The 24,964-nt window shown below is 41.2% G+C and overlaps 1 protein-coding gene across 3 annotated transcripts in view; it reads right to left on the bottom strand.

The window, feature by feature from the left end:
* The window catches only part of SEC24A (SEC24 homolog A, COPII coat complex component), a 62,522-nt gene extending 37,785 nt beyond the window's left edge, over window positions 1-24,737 (bottom strand). For all 3 annotated transcript variants that reach the window (XM_054717843.1, XM_054717844.1, XM_054717845.1), the window contains exons 1-7: window positions 24,169-24,737; window positions 10,304-10,780; window positions 5,659-5,826; window positions 3,161-3,238; window positions 2,217-2,377; window positions 1,744-1,916; window positions 385-487 (exon numbers count right to left, since the gene is read on the bottom strand). In XM_054717843.1, coding sequence (XP_054573818.1) covers window positions 385-487; window positions 1,744-1,916; window positions 2,217-2,377; window positions 3,161-3,238; window positions 5,659-5,826; window positions 10,304-10,780; window positions 24,169-24,265 — 1,257 coding nt within the window. In that variant the 5' untranslated portion in view covers window positions 24,266-24,737. The remainder of the gene's footprint in view (window positions 1-384; window positions 488-1,743; window positions 1,917-2,216; window positions 2,378-3,160; window positions 3,239-5,658; window positions 5,827-10,303; window positions 10,781-24,168) is intronic.
* Window positions 24,738-24,964: the final 227 nt, after the last annotated feature.

Genomic DNA, 24,964 nt, shown 5'->3' with positions numbered 1-24,964 from the left:
AAATATTCAATTAAACTTTGCAATTATGTTCCTATTTAAAGTTTATCCTACATTTAAAAAAAAGTTGTAAAGTCTTAATATAAAAATATCAGTAAAGGCAATAAAATCCTATAATCAATTGGAGGGTTTTTTTTTTTTGGGAAAATCAGTTCACTTATGCACTGATCCTCTCAACAGTATGTGGCCACATGTCAAGGTCCCAGAGCCTCAGGACAAAAGTGAAAAGGCTTTTTTGAGGGAGTGGGGTAGGGTCGATCAGAAGGATTTGGGGCCCTTTTCTTCTTTTTTTAAAAACAACTTCCTAAAGAACAAATTTTATTCCAAGAATGGCAGAACTGGGAGACTGGGTAAAGTATTTTAATAGGTAAATAATTTATAACTTACCATTAGGTCTTTGAAAGGATGAAGCAGCAGTCCTAACGGAAGTTTGGCTTTATTCAGTAAGGCCTGAGTCTGAGGAATGCTAGTCAATGTACATCGAAATAACCTATATTAAAGTAAAAATAATGTATCAGTTGTTGCTATGATTATTTTTGAACAACAACAACAAAAAGATTTAAAAGGTACACATTTTGCCCTGGCTGGTTTAGTTCAGTGGCTAGAGGGTGGGCTCAGACAGAAGGGCTAAGGGTTTGGTTTCCAGTCAAGGGAACGTACCTGGTATCTTGGTTGTGGGGTTGATCCCCAGCCCTTGTCAGGGTGCATTCGGGAGGTAACCAATCAATGTGTCTCTTTCTCTCTCCCCTTCCTCCCTCCCTTCCACTCCCTCTAAAAGTCAAAAGGAAAAATATCCTCAGGTGAGGATTAACAACCAAAAAAAAAAAAAAGGGTACAATTTTAACACTGGATCAGATTACGAATACATAAAATATTTCAACAGGCTCTCTCAAATTCTATCCCATTTAAATACTTAAATCCTATTCAGAAAGAGAGGGTAGATGGTTACAATCTCTAGTATATAATCAAAGAAAAGTCTCTTCTCTGCTTGTGTGTAAATCTAGACTATCAAATGACCCGAGTGTGTGTGTGTGTGTTGTGTGTGTGTGTGTGTGTGTGTGTGTGTTAATGTTAATCCTCACCCGAGGAAGAGAGAAGAAAAGACAGAGCGAAACATCAATGTGAGATAAACACATCGATTAGTTGTTTCCTGCACACGCCTTGACCAGGGCCTGGGCCGAGGAGGAGCCTGCAACCAAGGTACGTGCCCTTGACTGGAATCGAACCCAGGACTCTTTGGTCCGCACGCCAATCTCTATCCACTGAGCCAAACCGGTGATGATCCAAATTTGCTGAAGGTTCTAAAATACTATTTATAACAAAATTCAATTTATCACAACATCTTCACTTTATATATTTAAGCCTATATGGTCAATTTTAAGGAAAGAGCGTTATAATTATGTTTTTTATAAAAAACAATTTGAAATGAGAGCAAATAAAGGATTATATAGAATTAAATCTCCGTACTTTGGACTGAAGAAATAATGTAGCTACCATAATGATAATGAATATCACACTACCATTATAGCTGATAAAGGCAGCAATCATCTCAGAAGTTGCAATCCTATTTCTAAGCTTAGAACATTTCAAATATCAATTAGGTAAGCAACTAAAAAGAGTTGTTTTCTACCCACATAACTACTTTCATAAATTAATATATCTGCATAACTTGTTCATAATATATGACTCCAAAGAAATCTGGAAAATTTTTAGAATGAGTAAAATATAAGAAACACTGAGCCTTACTCTGGGTTACAGTTGAGTCTCTGGATATCTTCATGCAAATTTGGAACTGGAGGCTGCAAAGGTGTTGACGGAAGCATGTTTCTCTCATGAAGAAGGTTAATAACTCTTAGCCCGTCTGGATGTAGACTTAATCCACTCATGCTTGCAGTTAAATGATTAGCACCTAAGGAATTCTAAAGTTGTATAATTTGAAGGTAAGTAATCTTTATAATGTCTTCAGTTGAAAACAGAAGAGTGTAAGGACTTAGTTATTTAATTTCTCTTTAAATAAAACCGTAATCTAGACTTTCTGATCAATTTTTTGGTTCTGGAGATATGTAACAGGACAAAGGTCTTATGAAATATCCATTGTTATTCTAATGGGTTAAAAATGTTCATTATACATGTCCTGAAACTTTTCCATGTATTTACAGTTTAAACAAAAAGGTAGAAAATGAGTAAAAAAACAACAACACCAGAAACAAAAAGTTTACCTGGGTAAAGGCCTGTGGCCCACTTGGGTAGCTCAAGGAGGAGGGTGGCATTCCGGTTGTACTAGGTGGTTGTGTGTTCTGATAACCAGGTGGTAAAGAGGGATATGAATATCCAACACTTCGGCTCACTGTAGGATTCTTATTAGTAAGCTGTGGTGTTGCTAGAAACAAGGTAACTTTTAAGTTCTATTTTACACTCCAGAATACTTTAAATCAACACATAGGAGTTATAAATCATAGGAGTTATAATTCTAAAATCCTTTTGATAAGTTAATATTTTCATTTATCACTTCTGTAAAATAAGACAAATACTAGCAACAAAGTAACAGCAATGATTAAAATCAACTTAATGTAGCCCTAGCTGGTTTGGCTCAGTGGATAGAGAACATCAGCCAATGGACTGAAGGGTCCCAAGTTCGATTCCAGCCAAGGGCACATGCCTGGGTTGCAGGCTTGGTCCCCAGTGGGGGGCGTGCGGGAGGCAGCCGATCAATGATTCCCTCTCATCATTGATGTTTCTATCTCTCTTTCCCTCTCCCTTCCTCTCTGAAATCAATAAAAATATATATTTTTAAAAAAAACTACTTAATGTAGACTACAACTATAAACACAAAAATAAGTTTTGTATAGTTAATTTACTTTTATATGTATGAAACTTTGTATTCAGATGAAAATTCTAATTTAAAATAACTTTAATGAAAACATACTAAATGTTCAATTGGTTAAATAAATTTAAATAGATCTAATTGGTAAAAAATACTCTATAGTAATAGCATCATAATAATAAAGCCCACAATCCCAACTCTGAGGGGAAAAAAATTAACAAAAGGAATCTATATGCATTGGGATAAAAAATGCTAACAATAATCATTGTGGGACATGATTATAAAGATTTCTTGTTTCCTAAAATCAACAACAACAAAAAAACTTTCATAGCATCTCACCCAAGAAGCCACCGCCTTCAATTTCATCATAACTATTGTGAACCACCATAGATCCATTATTGGTACTTGATGTTATACCTAAGAAAAGTTTATTAATATTTACATTAGAACAATTGTTACAATTTCAATAAGACTGGAGCTAATTTAAGATAACTTTTCAAATGACAAATATAGTTTAAACCACAGCCCAAGAAAAATATCAAATGTTGAAATAAAAGTTTTAAACAATGCCAGTTTTTTAAATGTACAAAATATACTAAAGTAGCAAATAATTTTATAAACTTCTAAAAAGGATGGTCCTTTGTGGAGTGTACAAAATTATATACTATCTGAAAGATTTCAGCATTTGCAAGAGTAGCATTAAAAATCTCTTAAGAGCAATACACACTGAAAGAAAAATCACCAAAATCAATACTATTTAAAAATAAAATAAAATAATGAGAATAAAAATAACTTTTTTCAAAATATGAAAAAGGTAGAATTTAGAATTAATCTGAAGGTAATATAAATTAATTAGAACAACTGCCTCAGTCTAGAGAACCACCAGTAAAATTTATTTTAAATCTTGTTTCCCCCCCAATTTGAAGAGTTAAAGTTAAATATAAGAGGCATCTGCTTATGAAGAGTAAAAATTTACTTCTAGGTATGTATGCTATTTCAGGTACAGAAGAAACTAAAATCAGTGACTAGCATCGACCTCTAGCACCTAAGTACAAAGGTGCTAATGTTAATATTTATTTTGACACCAAACAGATACATTTAAAGGTTTCAATACAGTTGACAACTTCTATGCAGTTCTCAAGACCACCATGATTTTAGCCATGAGTTGATACAGAAAAACTTTTTAAAAACTGGTTTTGTTCGATGGTTAGAGCATCAGCCCATGGACTGAAAGGTCATAGGTTCGATTCCAAAAAAGAGCACGTACCTCCTCCGTTCAGGTTTGATCTCTAGCTCCATCATGGGAATGTGCTGGAGGCAACCAATCGATGTATCTCTCTCACATCAATGTTTCTCTCTCTCTGTCTCTCCCCATCCCTTCTACTCTCTCTAAAAATCAATGGAAACATATCCTCTGGTGAGGATTAACAAACAAAAAAAAAATGGTCTGCAGAGAGCAACTGATTGATATTTCTCTCTCATATAGATGTTTCTCTCCCTCTCCTTTCCTCCTCTCTAAAAATCAATAAAAACATATCCCTGGGTGAGAATTAAAACAAACAAACACTTTGCAGAAACAAACAAAAATAGTGTGTATATTTTTAATTGGTTAAAATTTTAAATAATGTGGCAACCTGTGGGACATTGCTTTATCATTTTGTTATTCATTGTTAATATCATTCTTTTCAAACTACTCACAAATCTCCCTCCCTCCACACACTTATAATTCTAAAAAAAAGGAACTGCTACAAGAAAAATTATATTTATTGTATTTAGTAGTAGGATATAGATAATGTTTTTTCCCCTCCTTTTCTGTTTTCCTATTTCCACATCTTGCTGCAATGGTTAAATTACTGCTAAAATCAAATTTTTTACTTTACAAAATGTTATTTAAATTAATAAACATTTAAAAATTATATCTGAAGACAATGCTTTAAGAGATTTTATTTATATAAAACTTCAAAATGCTTGTATATTTAACTTTGTATTTAGATTCATAAATATTTGCTAACTAGAGTCCCGATGCATGAAAGTTCATGCACTGGAGAGGGGGGGGTCCCTCAGCCCAGCCTGTCCCCTCTCACAGTCTGGGAGCCCTCAGGGGTGGGAGGCAACCCGGCGATCAGGGGAAGGCAATGCCCCATTACACCTCTGCTGCTGCCACTGCCAGCAGTGCAAGCCTCGGCCGGCCCTGGTTACCTGAACCTTGGGCCGGCCCTGGGCAGCTAGGCAGCCGCCATCCAAGGCTTGCCTGTGCCTTGAGCCGGCCCTGGGCAGCTGGGGGGCTGAGGGGACTGGGGGACTCCGGAGGCAGGCGCGTGCCTGAGGGAACTGGGCACCACCATCTTTGAGGGCATGGCAGTCAATTAGCAGTCAATTAGCATATTCCCTCCTTATTTGCTGTGGGCGCCACCATCTTTGCAATGGCGTGAGGATCAATTAGCATATTCCCTCTTTATTAAATAGGGTATTTACAGTAATGGTGACAATCAAAATACCACTTCCATGGAAAAAAGCCAGTATATAAAAATAGCTCTAACAGAAAAGCAGGAACTCTCCTCTCACCTCCCTCTCCCGAAAGGCACCTAACTTTATAACCATAGCAATAAAAAAAGTTAACAGCAGTGGTTTCTGAATGCTAGTTCACAGCCCAGCATACATAGGACTATGGAATTCTGAGGAACCTCTTTAAACTCTAAATTTCTGAAGGCCAACCCTAATCAAAACAACTAGATTTTCTGGAAAAAATATGATATGGATACACAGATTTCAGATAATATTCATTCTTCTACCCTAAGTCAAACCTTTAGGACTTGACTTGGTTTTGCCATGCTTACCTTCTTGGTTGATAGGTGAATTAAATGAGGGCTGGGGCACATCCCTCTGTGATGATTTCTGAGGACTTAGGGCCCTTACTGGAGGTGGTCCTCCAGTTGGAGGAGGCCCAAGAGGAACTCCTGGTTGGAAAGCGGTAGGCAGAGGTGGATTCAGAGGGGGTGCAGAACCTATGAAAATATTGGTTTTTCACGTTACTTAAGAATTTAAGACAAAGGCCAAATAGCCTTTCACTAAATCTGAGTAACTTTGAAATTTTAATTACAACCACCAACAAATTACCAGAAATATGTTAACTTCCCAGGTTTATGACTTAATTTATATGCATACTTTACATCTTGCCAAGTCTCTCCTATAGTGCTTATCAATAAATTATTAAAGCAGTATAAGTATAAACTCAACATCAAATAACTTATAAGATAGATACAATGCTCTCTCTATTGATTAATTTTTCATTGACTGGTCACAGAGTTTCAACAGGCCATGTCAAATATTCCAGTAGAAATTAACACAATAAAATTTTATTAATATAGTCCATTCAATTAACATTGATTAGGTTTAGAGTTAGCTTTGTAATTACTTTGTAATTTGTTAGTATTGTGATACTCTAAATTCTCTAAGTTTTATTTCATTCTGCTTCATTTTTATTGGCGGTGTATAACCTATTAAAAATGAGATTGTAACTTTGTACTCTGTTCAATAACGTAATAATAATCAAAAGTAGTTTACTTTCGTCCAGCTGGCATAGCTCAGTAGTTGAGCATTGACCTATGAACCAGGAGGTCATGGTTTGATTCCCCACCAGGGCACATGCCTGGGTTTCGGGCTGGATTCCCAGTGGGGGGTGTTCAGGAGGCAACTAATCAATGATTCTCTCCCATCATTGATGTTCCTATGTCTCTCTCCCTCTCTGAAATCAATAAAAATACATTTTTTAAAAAAGTAGTTTACTTTCAATAATGGTTTAAATACTATATTAAAAACACTCCCGAAGCTTAAAAAACAGGAAATGAAATGATCCAAAGTTTATGCATATGCCTTATAGGTCACTATCCAAGAGGTGTAAAAATACTCATCAAACTAAACTAAGAATTACATGATATTTGTCCTTGAATCTACCAGTATTCTTACTGCCTCAACTACACCAATTTTCCATTAGGACAATTAAGTTCTGGCTAGTGTAAAAAACATTATCAGTTATTCTTGAGGAAATTCTTCTATGTGATATCAAAAGTTCCAAAACCCACAACCACCTATTCACTCAAGTCAACAGTATTACTTCCACCTTCGCATTTGCCAAAGAGGAGGAACAAAGTCTGCAAAGTAGATAAAATAATACTGATAAGTATGTGATTTAATTTTCCAGCCCAAGGCTTTTTTTTTTAGCCTCTGAATTTATAAGTGAAATAGGTAATAAATTTTACTTTATAATATATTCTACAGTTAACCCTGTAATTTTGTACAACTAAAGGAATAAAGAAAGATAGGCAAATAACAAAAATTTTCAATATGCTTCTTCAACAGTGTTCAATTTTCCAGGGCCAAATTGAAAAATTATTGTATTACTAAACTTTATGGCTCCCAATAAGACTAATCAGTGCCCTGTTGACAAAAGTGAAGACAAAGATTACTACCATGTAACACCCTTATCAAAGAAGCACCCACACATATCTTTCATATCTTTGGCAATACAGACAAGTCAAAGGAACAAAAGGGCAAGGTACAGCACCAACTCAGCATGAACAAGAACGTATGACACATCTGTTCACAAAAATGTAACAACCTAATGTTTAACAGCATTCAAGTGAACTTATAGAGATTTTTCACAGCTTTAAAAAGAATATTTTTGAATAAAAAATGTGCTACATTTTATAGGATAGTCATTATTTTTTCAAGCTGTATAATTCTTATTTATAACAGTAATAACTAGAGTTTTAGAACCTGTCTCCTAAGATCCCTAAAACCAATGCAAGGATGCTAACAGATGGACTATTAGGGGGGAAAAAGAATTTTAATATATGGACTAGAAACTGAGTATAATTTATATATAGTTTTGAAATTGAACAACCAGGCACCTATTATTAATGACGGGTTGAAAAAAACAGAGCTCAAATATGAAGAATTTTTTTCTCATAAGAAAAAAGAAGGGTAGTCATACATTTATTTTAGGTTCATTTTATTAGTTTATCTTTCTCCTACTTTTACGTGGAAACCTTCATAAGTAAAGACACTTGCTTATGCCTCTTTCACCACAAGGTGCTCTACCTGAAGGTTTCTGTTAGCACCAAAAATATTTCAGATTATTGATCATGTGTTTTTAAGCAAGAAGCTACACCTATACTTAAAAACACTTTTTATATAGTACCTGTCCCCAAATTATTTTCTTGTGGCTTTGGGTAAATGATTCAAGCCTCAGATTTCTTTCTTGTAAAAGAGACTGTTATGAAAATTAAGATAACACATATAAAAGTCTGGCAAAGTGCTGGAAAATAATAAATATTAAATAATTGTTATGTATAATTATTAATTATGAAGTGAATATTCATTAATTTCAACTGACTGATGCTCACTCATGGTGTCAATAAGAATAAGAATAAAAGTAACCAGGAGGGAAAAAAAAGTAACCAGGAGATCCCTGGCTGAGTGACTCAGTTGGTTAGAGCAATACGCCAAGGTTGTGGTTCAATCCCCAGTTAGGACACGCACAAGAGTCAACCAATGAATGCATATATGAGTTTCCTGTCTATCTAGAATAAATAAATAAAAATTTTTAAAAATTAAAAAATAAAAATAACCAGGAGAATTTTGGTTCTAACAATTGTGGGTCAAAAGATTTTGACAAAGAAATTAAGTTTCTAGAAATAGCCCTACTCTTTACAAGGCCAAATGCATTCATCAGGGTCAATGGCTGATCAAGGAGGTAAGAAAAATAAGTAATTTCAGCAGCTAAACTACAATGAAGTGTATATAGTATATGCTGTAATACACATGAGTATAAAAAGGTAACTATTGATTACTATTTCACTTGGATGCTTTCACAGTTCATTTCCTTGAGGATGTCTGCTGAGCAGATTCAACCTGCAGATCCCGATACAGGGTTTTAAATGCTTTTCAAAGTAACACTACTAATGTTTATAAGTGTATAAGACAAATTTTAATAGTTAAATGAACCAGATATGATCAAACATTGAGGTTAAAAATAAAAAGATAAAATTCAGTCCAAGAATATATAGATTTCTCCCCAAAGTGATGTACAGCCAAAACAACCTTGAAAACGAAAAACAAAGTTGGTAGGGTCAGATTTCCCAAATCCAAAGATCACACTACAAAGCTACAGTAATCACCCCAGCAGGACCCCCCACCCTGAAGGGGGTGTGGCCAGCTTGAAAACAGCCCTCAGCCCCTCACCCAGGCTGGCCACGCCCCTCCAGCAGGGACCCTCACCCCATGGGGGCATGGCCGGCCTGCAAACCACCACAGGCCCTCGCCCAGGCTGCCCCATGCCCCAAGGGAACCCCCACCCTGATTCGGGACACCTTTCAGGGCAAACCAACTGGCCCCCACCTGTGCAAGAGGCCTCTATCTATACTAATAAAAGGGAAATATGCTAATTAGACTGGGAGACCTTCCAGGAGACCTTCTGGATGTTCTTCTGGACAAAGCCATGGTGGTGGGGCCAAAGTAGAATCAGTTAAAGGCCAAGAGGGGAGGGCAGTTGTGGGTGATCAGGCCAGGATGGGGCAGCAGTTGTGGGTGATCAGGCTGATGGGGGGCGGGGCCGTTGGGGGTAAGCAGACCAGCAGGGGGGCCAGTTGGGGGCAAGCAGGCCGTCAGTGGGAGTTAGTTGGAGGTGATCAGGACAGTGGGGGGGAAGTTAGGAGTGAGCAGCCCAGCAGGGGGGAAGTTGGGGGTGAGCAGGCCGGCAGGGGAGGCAGTTGGGAGCGAGCAGGCCGGCATGGGGGGCAGTTGGGAGCGAGCACACTGGCATGGGGGGCAGTTGGGGTTGATCAGGCTTGTGGGGGGGCATTTGGGGGCGAGCAGGGTGGCGGCGGGGGGCAGTTGGAGGTGAACAGGTGGCAGGCAGGGTGGTTATGGGCAATCAGGCAGGCAGGCAGGCAGGTGAGCAGTTAGGAGCCAGCAGTCTCGGATTGCGAGAGGGATATCCGACTGCCAGTTTAGGCCCGATCCCTGTAAAACGGCAGTAGGATATCCTTCGAGGGGTCCCAGATTGGAGAGGGTGCAGGCCGGCCTGAGGGACACCGCCCCCATGCACAAATTTCGTGCACTGGGCCTTTAGTAAGAAAATAAAATAAAAAGACCAAAGAGAAACCACAGGGATTGATCTTCCATAGAATACAAAACAGAACCAATTTAATAAAAGTAATGGTCAGTCCTTAAGGAAGTGGTTCTGCATGCATTCCAGAATCCCTGAAATATCATGAGTGACTCAAGAAAACACAGAGGATAAGATGCAAAGCAGGAACAATCAACAATTTTAATAACTTAATGGTTAGAGAAGTAGTTCATTTAAACATTAAAAGTGATTTAAAAAATCAATAGTCTTACAATGTTTTTAAGACTTGAAACATTAATTCAAATGTCTAATTAAGCAAAAGTTTCCCATTTCTATATTTTAAAGAACTCTACCTGATTTTATGAAGTTGTTTTGATGTGAAGGATCTCCAGAAGAAACATATTGATGACTTGTCAAATTTGTATTCCCAGACATAGTTGGTCCAGTTGATACACGAGGATAATGGTTTGTCTGTGATCCTGTGGATGGATAGTTATACTGCCAATTCAGAGGTGGCGGTACGTTGGCTCCAGGATGAAAGCTACCAGAAGGCATTGGTGTAGCAGCTGGGTTCTGAGAAGCATGTTGTGGCATTCTGGGAACAGGACCACTATGGAGTGAAGGTGTCACTGGATTAGAAGCCACAGGTGGTCTATGAAGAGTCTGCCCAGGTCCCTGATAATTACTTAATGGAGAAACAGTCTGAGAACCACCATAGTTTGACTGTCCAGAGACTGGATTCAAAGTCTTTGCTGGTATTAGATGAGAGTAGGATCCTGGAAGCTGAGAATTATATCCTTGTGCAGACAGCAGTGCATTTTGGATAGGACCTTCCAATAAGAGGAGAAAAAAATCAGTCTTGCAAACAAATAAAGCAATACTTTAAAAAGTACAATAAAATATATGGATATATATATATATGTGTGTGTGTGTGTGTGTGTGTGTGTGTGTGTGTGTGTGTGTTATTGATTTTTTTACAGAGAGGAAGGGAGAGGGATAGAGAGTTAGAAGCATCGATGAGAAAGAAACATCGATCAGCTGCCTCCTGCACACCCCCCACTGGGGATGTGCCTGCAACCAAGGTACATGCCCTTGACCAGAATCGAACCTGGGATCCTTCGGTCCGCAGGCCAACGCTCTATCCATTGAGCCAAACCAGTTAGGGCAAATATATAGTATTCTTACAAGTGATCACACCCCACGCCTGTCGCCCGCAGAGGTAGGCAACTGGTGGTGGGGAAGGGGCGGGGGCAGTGCCCCACAGATGGCAAGCAGTAGCAGCTGCGGGGGCGGGGCCAGCTGCGGGCAGCTGGGGGAAGGAAAGCCCCCCAATAGGCCCTGATCGCCAGCCAGTCCTAGGGACCCTACCCAAGGGGTCCTGGATTGGGAGAGGGCACAGGCCGGGCTGAGGGACACGGACACACACACACACACACACACACACACACACCTGCACAAATTTCGTGCACCAGGCCTCTAGTTTGGTCATAACAAGGAATTAAGTATTGACAACACACTACAACATAAATAAACCTTGAAAACATCATGCTAAGTGAAGGATACTAGTCACAAAGGGCCATACATTATATAATCCATTTATATGAAATGTCCAGAGTAGGAAAACCCACAAACACAGATGTAGATTTACGGTTGCAGTGGCTAGGAGGAGGGAATGCGGAGTGAACTACTAATGGGTATGGAGTTTCTTTTTGGGGTAATAAAAATATTCTAAAACTGATTGTAGTGCCCGGGTGGTGTGGTTCAGTGGTTGAGCATCAACATGTGAATCAGGAGGTCACGGTTTGATTCCCAGTCAGGGCACATGCCTGGGTTGCAGGCTTGATCTCCAGTGAGGAGTGTGCAGGAGGCAGCCAATCAATGATTCTCTCCCATCATTGATGTTTCTCTCTCTCTCTCTCTCTCCCTTTCCCTTCCTCTTTGAAATCAATAAAAATACATTTAAAAAAAACCTGATTGCTATGAGCCTGACCAGTGGTTAAGGACAACAGGGGTGTGGAAGCATGTGTGGGGAGCGGTGTGGGATGGGAATGGGGGGATGAGGACAAATATGTGATACCTTAATCAATCAATTAAATAAATAAATAAATAAATAAATAAACCTGATTGTAGTTATGGTTGCAAAACTCTGTCAATATACTAAAAAACATTGAATTGTACATTTTAAAACTGCTATAAAAAATTAATCAGACCCAGCCGGTGTGGCTCAGTGATTGAGCATCAACCCAGGAACTAAGAGGCTCTGCTTCAATTCCTGGTCAAGGCACATGCCCCAGTTGCAGGCTCAATCCCCAGTAAGGTGCAGGCAGAAGGCAGCCTATCATGATATTTCTCTTTCCATGTTTCTCTCTCTCTATCCCTCTTCCTTCCTCTCCTAATTAATTAATTAATTAATTAATTAAATACCTTTAAAATCAGCACTTCTATTGAGGACTATACTATTATTTCTGTCCATAAAATTAGGCAATAATAAAAAGAAAAATCAATGAACTTTTATGCATAACCTGTGAACACAGACAATGGGGTAGTGAGGGCCTGGGGGGGTGGGGGACAGGGACGGGAGCAGGCTGGAAGAGGTTAATGGGGGTAAAAGGAGGACCTATGTAATACTTTCAACAATAAAAATTTTTAGAAAAACAAATAAATAAATAATTTTAAAAATTCTTTATTGTTGAAAGTATTACATATGTCCTCTTTCCACCATTATTCTCTCCCAGCCTGCCCTGCTCCCCAGCCCTGGCCTTTACCCGCCGCCCCATTGTCTGTGTCCATTGGTTATGCTTATAAGCATACAAGTTCTTTGGCTGACCTCCCCACACACACCCTGCCCGCCCACCCTCCCCCTGCCTTCCCTCTGAGGTTTGAGGGTCTGTTCCATGCTTCTCTGTCTCTGGATCTTTTTTTTTTCCCATCAGTTATGTTGTTCATTATATTCCACAAATGAGTGAGATCATGCGATACTTATCATTCTATGGCTTATTTCGCTTAGCATAATGCTCTCCAGGTCCATTCATGCTGTTGTAAATGTTAAGAGTTCTTTCTTTTTTACAGCAGCATAGTATTCCATTGTGTAGATGTAACATAGTTTTTTAATCCACTTATCTACTGATGGACTCTTAGGCTGTTTCCAAATCTTAGCTATTGTAAACTGAGCTGCTATGAACATAGGGGTGCATATGTTCTTTCTGATTGGTGTTTCTGCTTTCTTGGGATATATTCCTAGGAGTGGGATTACTGGGTCAAATGGGAGTTCCATTTTTAATTTTTTTGAGGAAACTCCTCTGTTTTCCACAGAGGCTGTGCCAGTTTGCATTCCCACCAGCAGTGCATGAGGGTTCCCTTTTTTCCACATCCTTGCCAGCACTTGTCATTTGTAGATTTGTTAATTTTCCACAGACCTATAACAAACTCTCCAAAAATTCATAAGGAACAAAAAAAGACCCCAAATAGTCAAAGCAATCCTGAGAGAAAAGAACAAAGTTGGAGGGATCACAATACTAGACATCAAGTTATATTACAAAGCCACTGTTCTCAAAACAGCCTGGTACTGGCGCAAGAACATACAAATAGACCAATGGAACAGAACAGAGAACCCAGAAGTCAACCCAAGCCATTATACTCAACTAATATTTAACGAAGGAGGCAAGAGCACACAGTGGAGTCAAGACAGTCCCTTCAACAAATGGTGCTAGAAAAATTGGATACATGCAAAAAAATGAAACTTGACCACCAACTTACATCATACACAAAAATAAACTCAAATGGATAAAGATTTACCATATTTTCCGGCGTATAAAACGACTGGGCGTATAGAAGATTTTCCTGGGTTAAAAAGTCGTCTTATATACCGGAAAATACGGTAAACATAAGATGGGAAACCATAAAAACAAGAAAGCCCACTGCATGGGAGAACATATTTGCCAATGTGACATATGACAAGGGTTTAACCTCCAAAATTTATAGGGACCTCATACAATTTAACAATAGGAAGATAAACAATCCAATCAAAAAATGGGCAAAGGACTTAAACACTTATCATAAGCAGACATACAGAAGGCCAAGAGGTATATCCTATATAATCCTATATAATAAAAGGGTAATATGCAAATTGACCATAACGGCGGATCGCCCACTGGACCAGTCACTATGAGGCGCACTGACCACCTCTCGGTCCCTTTCCCTGGCTGGCAGGCTACGATCGCATGATGGCAACCTGCGGTGGGGGTGGGGCCGGCGACTGGGCAGGAACAGTTGACCTCTCAGTCGCTTCCCCGCCATCAGGCACCGATCACCCAATGGAGAACGGGAAACCAGGGATTGGTGGAGGTGGGTGGTGGGGCCGGCTGTGGGCAGCTGGCCCTGATTGCAGGCCAGGCCTAGGGACTGTACCCATGCATGAATTTTGTGTGCCAGGCCTCTAGTCAATAAATAAATATTTTAAAAAAATAAAATAAAATTAGGAAATAAGATGAATATTTTTAAAAAGGTGGTACTCACATAAACTTAAAAAAAAAAAATCTTTGTATTATTTATGCTTAAAAGATATAAAAAGAAAATATATTCTAGCCGAAACCGGTTTGGCTCAGTGGATAGAGCGTCGGCCTGCGGACTGAGGGGTCCCAGGTTCGATTCCGGTCAAGAGCATGTACACTGGTTGCGGGCACATCTCCGGTGGGGGGTGTGCAGGAGGCGGCTGGTCGATGTTTCTCTCTCATCGATGTTTCTAGCTCTCTATCCCTCTCCCTTCCTCCCTGTAAAAAATCAATAAAATATTTAAAAAAAAAAAAAAAAAAGAAAATATATTCTAGTCATACCTCCTCAGTTCATGCAACCAATGTACAAATGTCATCAGACTAATTTGAATCATTTCATAATTATGCAATGCTTATACAAACATACATAAGTCTATGTATATGTAGAGAGAGGTAAATTGGAAGGCCTACAGAAACATATATATAGTATGAGTTGGAGGGAGGGAGTTAGTCTATATACATTGCTCTCCAAAATAAAATAAAAAAGCAGCCCTAACCAGTTTGGCTCAGTGGATAGCGTGTTGTGGCCTGCAGACTGAAGGGTACCAGGTTCGATTCCGGTCAAGGGCTTGTACTTTGGTTGTGGGCACATCCCCGGTAGGAGGTGTGTAGGAGGTGGCTGATTGATGTTTCTCTCCCATTGATGTTTCTAACTCTCTGTCCCTCTCCCTTCCTCTTTATAAAAAAATCAATAAAATATATTTAAAAAAACAAACAAAAAAAAAAACATAGGTATCCTTCCAGGACAAAAGAAATAGATCCAAATGTGTTAGCTGCAGCGTTGTTTATAATAATGAAAGATTGGAAAGAAATGAAATATCATCAACAGGAGATAAAGAAATTGTAGATTAGTCACACAATAGACTGTCAATGAAATGAATAAGCAACAGGGATAAGTTACAAAAAGAATATTAGGAGAGGGAGAGATAGAAACATCAATGATGAGAGAGAATCATTGATTGGCTACCTCCTGCATGCCCCCAATGGGAATCAAGCCTGCAACTCTGGTTTGTGCCCTGACCAGGATCCGAACCCTGACCTCTAGGTTCAGGCTCTTATGATTTTCTTAATAACATTTTCTTTTCTCTAGCTTACTTTATTGTAAAAATACAGTATATAATACATACAGCATACAAAATGTGTGTTAACTGACTATGTTATTGGTAAGGCTTCTGGTCAATAGTAGATTATTAGTCATTTAGTTTTGGGGAAGTCAACAGTCATATGCAGATTTTCGACTGCACAGAGGGTAGATGCTCTTAACCCGGCATTGTTCAATGGTCAACTGAGCCACACCACCAGGGCTCAGGTTAATTTCTTAACCTTCCTATCTGTAATTAAGGGTTGTATATATATATACTTTTTATTATTGATTTTTTACAGAGAGGAAGGGAGAGGGATAGAGAGCTAGAAACATCGATGAGAGAGAAACATCGATCAGCTACCTCCTGCACACTCCCTACTGGGTATATGCCTGCAACCAAGGTACATGCCCTTGACTGGAATCGAACCTGGGACCCTTGAGTCCGCAGGCCGATGCTCTATCCACTGAACCAAACCAGTTAGGGCAGGGTTGTTGTTTTTTTACTGATCCCTGTCTAAGGACTTTGAAGAAAGAAACATTATAAAAATGTGAAATGTGACATAGGATTCCAATGGAAACGTGTTTAAAGTATTGAAATAGTGAGCCTTGGTCTGGAATTATTTTGAGATAAGCAGACTAACAGATTGGCCAGAGAAAAAAGGCCACTAATTCAATGGCAGCACCAATAAGAAGTCACCAATGGGAATGCTTAATCTATACTTTAGAAACAAGGGAGTGTTCTGAGTCCCATTAGATTGACCTTCTCTGAATATAATCATAAAGCAGCTAAACAATGTGACTTTCTTACCATATACACAGGTTTCAAAAAGTTTCACTTTCCCTAAATTTTACCCCCTCAATGTTTATATAACCCATTTATATAGTCATCTTGAATCCTTTGAACACATGGGGTAGGGAAGGAGAGAGTAACATAAATAAATTATATCTCTGGCTGATCTGAAAAACATCAAATCAGAGAGATATGTCCTGGGAAATTAACTACTTATGTTTTCCAAGAACACTTTGTTTATATATTTGTAATTTATCAAACACTAATAGAGGAAATAAAGAATCTGCATATTCCAAAAAAACTCTAAAGATTCTGGTACCCCGAGAAACCCCAAGCTTAGAGCAGCTAAGCCAATTTGTCCCAAATCACACAAGTCAAGGTAGTTCACTGAACTCAATCCTTTTCTGTATATTCAAACACTACATTGTGGTGAATATTCAATTTCTGGGAGTTACTATAGAAAACTATCTAAAGGAATGTCATAAGTCCTATACAATCAACTTCCTAATAGTACAAGGTCAGTCTATACTAGCAATTTCCAATCAGTGTGCTGCAAGAGGGGAGGGGGAGGAGGAGGGGAGGGAGGAGGGAGAGGGAAATGTTGTTCCACCCATCTATGCATTCTTTGGTTGATTTTTGAATGTGCCCTGACTGGACCTACAACTTTGGCATATGGGGACAATGCTCTAACCAACTGAGCTACCCAGTCAGGGCAAGACTGCTTAGCTTTAAATCTAGGTTCCACAAATTTAGGTGGTTAGCTGCATGACCTTGAGCTAGTTGCTTGACCACTTATCTCAGTATGCTTGTCACTAAACATAACAGTTCTAAGCTCACAGGACTGTTTTGAGGATTAAAGAAGATGATGCATATAATGCAGCCTAACACAGTAACTGGGCATAAATTAAATAATAAATGTTAGGTCTTATTGCTACCATTTATCTTTCAGGAGCTTCCAATGTATCAACAGAGACAAAAAAGAAGCTCAATGTCATACATTCTAATAGAGGTATGTAAAGAGTCTTATGAGAGTCCAAAGTTACTTGTCCCACTGAAAACATTAAAGGGCACTCGGCCACAACCATCAGTGTTATATACCACATGCCAATGGGCGTTGTTGTTTTTTCTCTCTCTCTTTTTTTTTTTTAGAGAGAGAGAGAAAAGAAGGGAGAGGGAAAGGGAGAGAGAGAAACATTGATGTGAGAGCTTAACATCCATTGGCTACAGGAGCCTACTGGGAATCGAGCCTACAACCCAGGCATGTGCCCTGATGGAGAATGGAACCATCAACTTTTTGGGGAACAGGACAACACTCGACCAACTGAGCCACACTGGCCAGGGTGACCACATGCCAATTTTATTCACAGCATGCTTTGATCATGACTAGAGACTTCCTATATTAAATATACAATCATAACCATGGTTTATATCTTAATGAAACTAAAAGACATCTACATTTCTGTCATGCCAAAAATAGAGATATGAGTACAAATCTAGAATTTAAACTGATAACCAACTCCCCTCACACACATATTCTATTGAGTTTTAGCTGATAATATTGTGCAAAAATCCACAGAAAATTTTATCAGAAAAAAAAGTTGGAAGCGAGCTCTAATCTTACAATGCATAAGTCAGTATACCTTTAGTGACCTAAATTACAAAATACCTAAATCTAAAACTTTCAAACAATAAAACTGGTAACTCTTAAAATGTGCTAGACACCATGTGGGGAGTTGGAGAGAGTATGATGTGTAAAACAGATATTCTTGCTATCATAGGTTTTACAATCTAAATTGTAAAATCAGATATTATTCAATAAAATTACAATATAATGGAAAGCTGGGTGGGAGAGAGGTTTGAGAATATTCTTCTCACCCTTAATCTATATGGGAAAAGTGAATATTACATAAATATTACCAAAATAAATTTAATAAAACTGCAATTTCTAACTGCTTTGGCAAAGGGATTCAAAGTCAAAATAAAGCAGCTAATTAACAGTGGGGATCATGATCTGCCTTTGGCCTTATTACATGCTAATCAGATGAAGATCTGCCAGTTTAAGTAGTCTTACAGTTTCACTATCAATTTTTGCAAAGGAAATATGTATACACAAATCTACATAGAAACTTAGAAAAACATATCTCAACAATTTTAAATTGTAATGCAACAACTGACCACAGAAAGGTCTCCATTTGTGAGAAATTCTATAATATAATGATACCACACAATACGAAATAAATTATAGAAAAATGAAAAAGGTGATTACACTAGTCCCCCTTATTCAGTTTCGATTTCTGTAGTTTCAGATACTTTCGGTCAACCGCGACCCGAAAATATTAAATGGGAAATTCCAGAAATAAACAATTCATAAGTTTTATATTGTGTGCTATTCTGAGTACCTCATTTCATTTTATGTAAACACTAGAGGCCCAGTGCACGAAATTCATGCACTTGTGGGGGGGTCCCTCAGCCCGGCCTGTGGCCTCTCACAGGCCAGGAGCCATCAGTAGGACAGTAGGACATCTTTAGTGCTGCCGTGGAGGCAGGAGAGGCTCCAGCCACCGCCACTGCACTCGCCAGTCATGAGCCCGGCTTCTGGCTGAGCAGCGCTCCCCCTGTGGGAGCACACTGACCACCAGGGGGCAGCTCCTGCATTGAGCATCTGCCCCTGGTGGTCAGTGTGTGTCACAGCAACCGGTTGTTCCGCCAGCTGATTTGCATATTAGCCTTTTATTATATAGGACTAGAGGCCCGGTGCACAAAATTTGTGCATGGAGGGGGGTGTCCCTCAGCCCAGCCTGTACCCTCTCCAATCTGGGACCCCTCGAGGGATGTCTGACTGTCTGTTTAGGCCCGATCCCAGTGGGATCGGGCCTAAACGGGCAGTCGGACATCCCTCTCACAATCCAGGACTACTGGCTCCCAACTGCTTGCCTGCCTGCCTTCCTGATTGTCCCTAACCGCTTCTGCCTGCCAGCCTGATCACCCCCTAACCACTCTGCTGTCAGCCTGATTGATGCCTAACTGCTCCCCTGCCAGCCTGTTTGCCCCCAACTTCCCTCCTTTGCTGGCCTGGTCACCCCTAACTGCCCTCCCCTGCAGGGTTGATCACCTCTAACTGCCCTCCCTTGCAGGCCTGGTCCCTCTCAACTGCGCTCCCTTGCAGGCCAGGTGCCTCCCAACTGCCCTCCCCTGCTGGCCATCTTGTGGTGGCCATCTTGTGTCCACATGGGGGCAGGATCTTTGACCACATGGGGGCAGCCGTATTGTGTGTTGGAATGATGGTCAATCTACATATTACTCTTTTATTAGATAGGATAGAGGCCTAGTGCAGGGGTGGGGGCCAGGTGGTTTGCCCTGAAGGGTGTCCCGGATCAGGATTGGTGTTCCCTTGGGGCGTGGGGCGGCCTGAGCAAGGGGCCTGTGGTGGTTTGCAGGCCAGCCACGACCCCTGGCGACCCAAGCGGAGGCCCTGGTATCTGGGATTTATTTACCTTCTACAATTGAAACTTTGTAGCCTGGAGCGGAGCCAAGCCTCCTGCTCGCTCTGCGGCCGGCAGCCATTTCTGTTGGGGTTAATTTACCTTCTATAATTGAAACTTTGTAGGCTTAAGCGGAGGCCTGGGTCCGGCCAGGGTGTGCGGAAAGCTTTGTTTCCTCCGTTGCCGGGGGCAACCCTGGCCTGGTCTCTCCAGCTCCGTGGCTGCCGCCATTTCTGTTTGGATTTGTTTACCTTCTATAATTGAAACTTTGTAGCTTGAGTGGAGGCTTAGGCCCGGCAAGGGCAGGCAGAAAGCTTGGCTTCCTCCGTTGCCTGGGAATCCTTGCTCTCTCTGGCTGTAGCCATCTTGGTTGGGTTTATTTGCATATCTGCTTCTGATTGGCTGGTGGGTGTGGCTTGTGGATGTAGCGGAGTTATGGTCAATTTGCATATTACTCTTTTATTAGGTAGCATTGTATCATCTTGCATCATCATAGAAAGGGTCAGTTACAGTACATGATATTTTGAGAGAGACCATATTTACATAACTTATTACAGTATGTTGTTTAATTGTTCTATTTTATTACTAGTTAACCTCTTACTATGCCTAATTCATAAATTAAAGTTTATCATATATATATATGTATATATATATGTATATATATACATATACATATATATATATATATATATATATATATGTATATGTATATATAAAAAAAACATGGCCTATATAGATTTCAGTACTATCCAGCTTCAGGCATCCACTGGAATGTATCTCCCATAGATAAGGGGGACTACTTTACTTGGGTCTTTTGATTATAATTTAAAAATATCTGAAGATCCAACTGAACTGTGATATGTAATATAAGCAAGCTACATTAAATCTAAAGCTTAAGAGCATTCAATAGAATTTTTGTTGTTGATTTTTAGAGAGAGAGGGAGTGGGAGAGAGAAAGAAACATGGATATGAAAGAGAAACTATCAGTTGCCTTCCATACTTGCCCCGACCAGGGATGGAACTTGTAACCTAGGTATGTGGCCTGACAGGGAATCAAACCCACTACCTTTTGGTGTATGGAGACAATGTTCCAACCAACTGAGCCACATGACCAGGGCTCTATGGAATATTTAAGCAGCAATAACTGCCTTGAAAGAGTTAACCAAAATAAAATTACATTCCAGCACTGAACTATTTTTTCACCTTCTAGAGAAATAACCTCCACTCCAATTCTCCACCGTATCTGTACTCTTTATTATTAGTGGGATGCACAAAAAGTGAATCCAATATAGGACATTAGACATTTTACTGGGACTATCTCTACAAAAAAAACTTTAGAAATGGAGCTTATAAAAAGACTGTCAATTATATATTTTAAAAGGTATGTATTTATGCAGTTCTATGATTTCATTCCATATGTGAATCCCCATTTGGCTCTAGGGAACCTGTGTACAAGGAGGGGACTGTACCTTGGATTCCATTTTCCCAAGGACAGAACTCAGAAGATATGCAACAAATGTCTGTTGGACTGGATTAAATCAACGTAATGACAACATCTCCAATACAGCATATCACAGTGGCTAAATTCCTTTGACATTTCAAAATTAACAAAACTATCCTATCTAATAAAGAGGGAATATGCTAATTGATCCTCACACCATTGCAAAGATGGCGGCGCCCACAGCCAATAAGGAGGGGATATGCTAATTGACTGCCCCACCCTCAAAGATGGCAGTGCCCACAGCCAATAAGGAGGGAATATGCTAATTTACTGCCACGCCCTCAACGATGACAGCACCCAAAGGCAACAAGGGAATATGCTAATTGACTGCCCCACCCTCAAAGATGGCGGTGCCCACAGCCACAAGATGGTGGCGCCCAGGCCCCTCAGCCCTGCTGAGGCGACAGGCGTGCAGCAAGGCCGGGCCCACCCCCAGGTGGGCCCAGCCACTCCATGCGCCTGCCTCCGGAGTCCACCAGTCCCCTCAGCACCTTAGCTGCCCAGGGCCGCCTGAGGCTCAGGTAACCAGGATCGGCCAAGGTTTGCGCTGCCGGCAGTGGCAGCAGCAGAGGTGTGATGGGGCGTTGCCTTCCCCTGATTGCCAGGTCACCTCCCGTCCCTGAGGGCTCCTGGACTGAGAGGGGGCAGGCTGGGTTGAGGGACCACCCCCTCCAGTGCATGAATTTTCATGCACCGGGCCTTTAATACATTCATATAAGCTTACAAGCACATTTACCATTTATGTATTTATTTAATACTAGAGGCCTGACGCACAAAATTTGTACAGTTGGGAGGGAGTGGGTCCCTCAGCCCGGATTGCGAGAGGGCACAGGCCAGGCCAAGGGACCCCACCGGTGCACAATCGGGGCCGGGGAGGGACGCGGGAGGTTGGCCAGCCGGGGCGGGACGGCAGGAGGGCTCCACGGCATGTCCGGCCCATCTCACTCAGTCCTGATTGGCCAGACCCCAGCAGCAAGCTAACCTACCGGTCAGAGCGTCTGCCCCCTGGTGGTCAGTGCACGTCACAGTGACTGGTCAACCGGTCAACTGTCTGCCCCCTGGTGGTCAGTGCAGGTCATAGCGAGCGGTTGAGTGGCCTTAGCATATCATTAACATACTATACTTTGATTGGTTGAACGGATGACAGGATGACCTGACACTTAGCATATTAGGCTTTTATTATATAGGATATTTATTTTATTTAAAAATTTTTATTTATTGATTTTTAAAAAGAGGATAGAGAAATATCGATTTGTTGTTCCACTTATTCATGCATTCATTATTGATTCTTGTATGTGCCCTGAGCAAGGATCGAACCCAAAACCCTGGAATATCAGGACCACACTCTAACCAACTGAGCTACCAGGGCAGGGCAATTTTACATGAGCTTTAAATGGTAAATCCAGCCCTGGCTGGGTAGCTCAGTTGGTTAGAGAGTGGTCCCCATATACCAAGGTCATGGGTTCAATCCTCAGGGCACATACAAGAAGCAACTAATGAATGCATGACTATCGGAAAAACAAATCGGTTTCTCTCTCCCTTCCTCTCTCTCTCTAAAATCAAAAAATTAAAAAAATTTAAAGCTCATATAAAATTGAAATTTATAGATAAGCCATATGACATCTTTTTAAGTTTTTATAGCTTAAAGTAAATTTCTTTAAATGATTTCATCCTCAGCATAAATATCAGTAACTAGTCTAAAATAAATGTAATTTACACATTACCATAAATTTGAGAAAGAACAATTGATTCGATTGAACACCATTTCAGTGCTTACCCCCACTTATTCTTGCTTCTGCCCACTCACAGACATTTTTAAAAGTCTTTTAGAGCTTTCTTTATATATATAAAAAAAAGACAGTAGTCGTCTCTAAAAATAATGTAAATTAGCTATTTTAGTCATTGCCTATATTCTCGAACTTCACAGAAATTTTAGATTCCAACGGAAATCTCAGTATTTTAGTATTATTCTGGTTTTGTTTCCATGAACCAAAGATTTGTAGGTAAAGTGGCAACTTAGCAAGCTGTTGGCAATCTATCTTTATTATAACAATTATAAATGCAGTACAATTATAAAATCACAATGCAGTACAATTTTTGAAATCCTATAAGAGGTAAAAAAAAAATCGTAAAGATACTCTCACACCAAATGACAAATTATAGTGCCACATGCACACTCATCAGAGGTTCTGAGTTGTGCCCAACCACTTTCCAAGTGATGTAAAGACCTGGAAATCAAACAGGAAATCCTCCCCTCTGGTTCTTCCAAAGCATCAAAACTGAACAGGTGGCCTCAGTACAATTCGAGGAAGGTTCTGGGAAAGATGAACCGGCTCTAAAGGGATCTCCGGAAAGTACAATCATTCATTAATCTCCACAAATTCAGGCGGAGTATGACCCCCATCCCCACTGTAGGCCCTGCAGGACCGAAATGAATCAGACCCCAAATCTGCTCTCTGTAAGGCGGGTGCGGTGGCACGGGAGTCGGAAGGCACATAAACAACTATGAGGTTTATATGCGAGTTCTGAGGTATGGACAGAATCTAGTTTTCACCCAGGTCTACAAGTGCTCATTAACTGTTTGCTGGACAAATGAATAAACAAATAAACATAAAACACTAAGACGAGCCAGGAGTAGCGGGTGCATATTCGCCGCTGTCTCCGTGGCCTAGCCGCCCGCCGCCACCGGCTTCAGACCCAGGTCGGGATGTCACCCTCCCCTCTTCTCGCCTCAGGCGGCGGCAGCAACCAAAGTTCAGCGGGAGCCCGGGCCCAGGCTGCGCCCTCCCTGCGCCCCCGAGTGGCACCTACCGTTGGTGTACGAAGACCCCGAGGCCGAGGCGGCCCCATTCTGGGCTTGGAGGCCGGTTAGGGCGCCGCCGGAGGCCGGTATCCCCGGCTGGGACATGACGACGGTGGTTATCCGGGTTGGAAGGGGCTGGTCGCGATAAGCGACAGCGCCGCCGAGAGAAGAGATGAAAGGCGACTACTGGAAGCGAAGGGAAAGAACGACTGTGGACAGAAGGCGGGGAGGAGAGAGGGAGGCGCATCAAGCCCTAGGCCTGGCGCCACATTCTCCCCAGCCCACCAGCGGCCACGACTTGGCCTGGGAGCTGAGGGTCGGTAGTCGCGTCGGTGGGGCCGGGAACGCGGCGCTGGAAGGAGGCAGCCAAGCCCGAAGAGCAGAGAGGCCCTTGCCGGAAGTGTCAGCCGCCGGCCGCGCAGGCGCAATGGGGACACGTGGCACTTCCGGCTCCGGGCTGGCGACTGCCGCCGCAGTCGGTGCTGTCCCGGCGGGGCGGCCCAGAGGCCAGCTGACAGCCCCGGGTGTCCCGGCCCTAAGGACCGTGTTCGGCCTGGCCTGCCACGTCACTGACGCTCACCACCGGCCGGAAGTGGCGTGTGTCACCGGTACGGAAATCCCCGCCGTCGTAAACGTCACCTCGCCGGCTGGGCCGGGATCGTAGCGCAATCAGGGTTTCACTGGCCGATTTCGGGGAAATGGCACTGACAGTTCCTCTCGGGTTTCGGTGAAGGTTACCTGAGACTACAGACATCATCATCCTCTGTTGAGACTATATGTCTGGTAGCTGGAATAATGCTCCTT

Source organism: Eptesicus fuscus, chromosome 6 (assembly GCF_027574615.1).
Source record: "Eptesicus fuscus isolate TK198812 chromosome 6, DD_ASM_mEF_20220401, whole genome shotgun sequence".
Classification (NCBI taxonomy): domain Eukaryota; kingdom Metazoa; phylum Chordata; class Mammalia; order Chiroptera; family Vespertilionidae; genus Eptesicus; species Eptesicus fuscus.
This window is presented reverse-complemented; position numbering and strand designations above follow the sequence as displayed.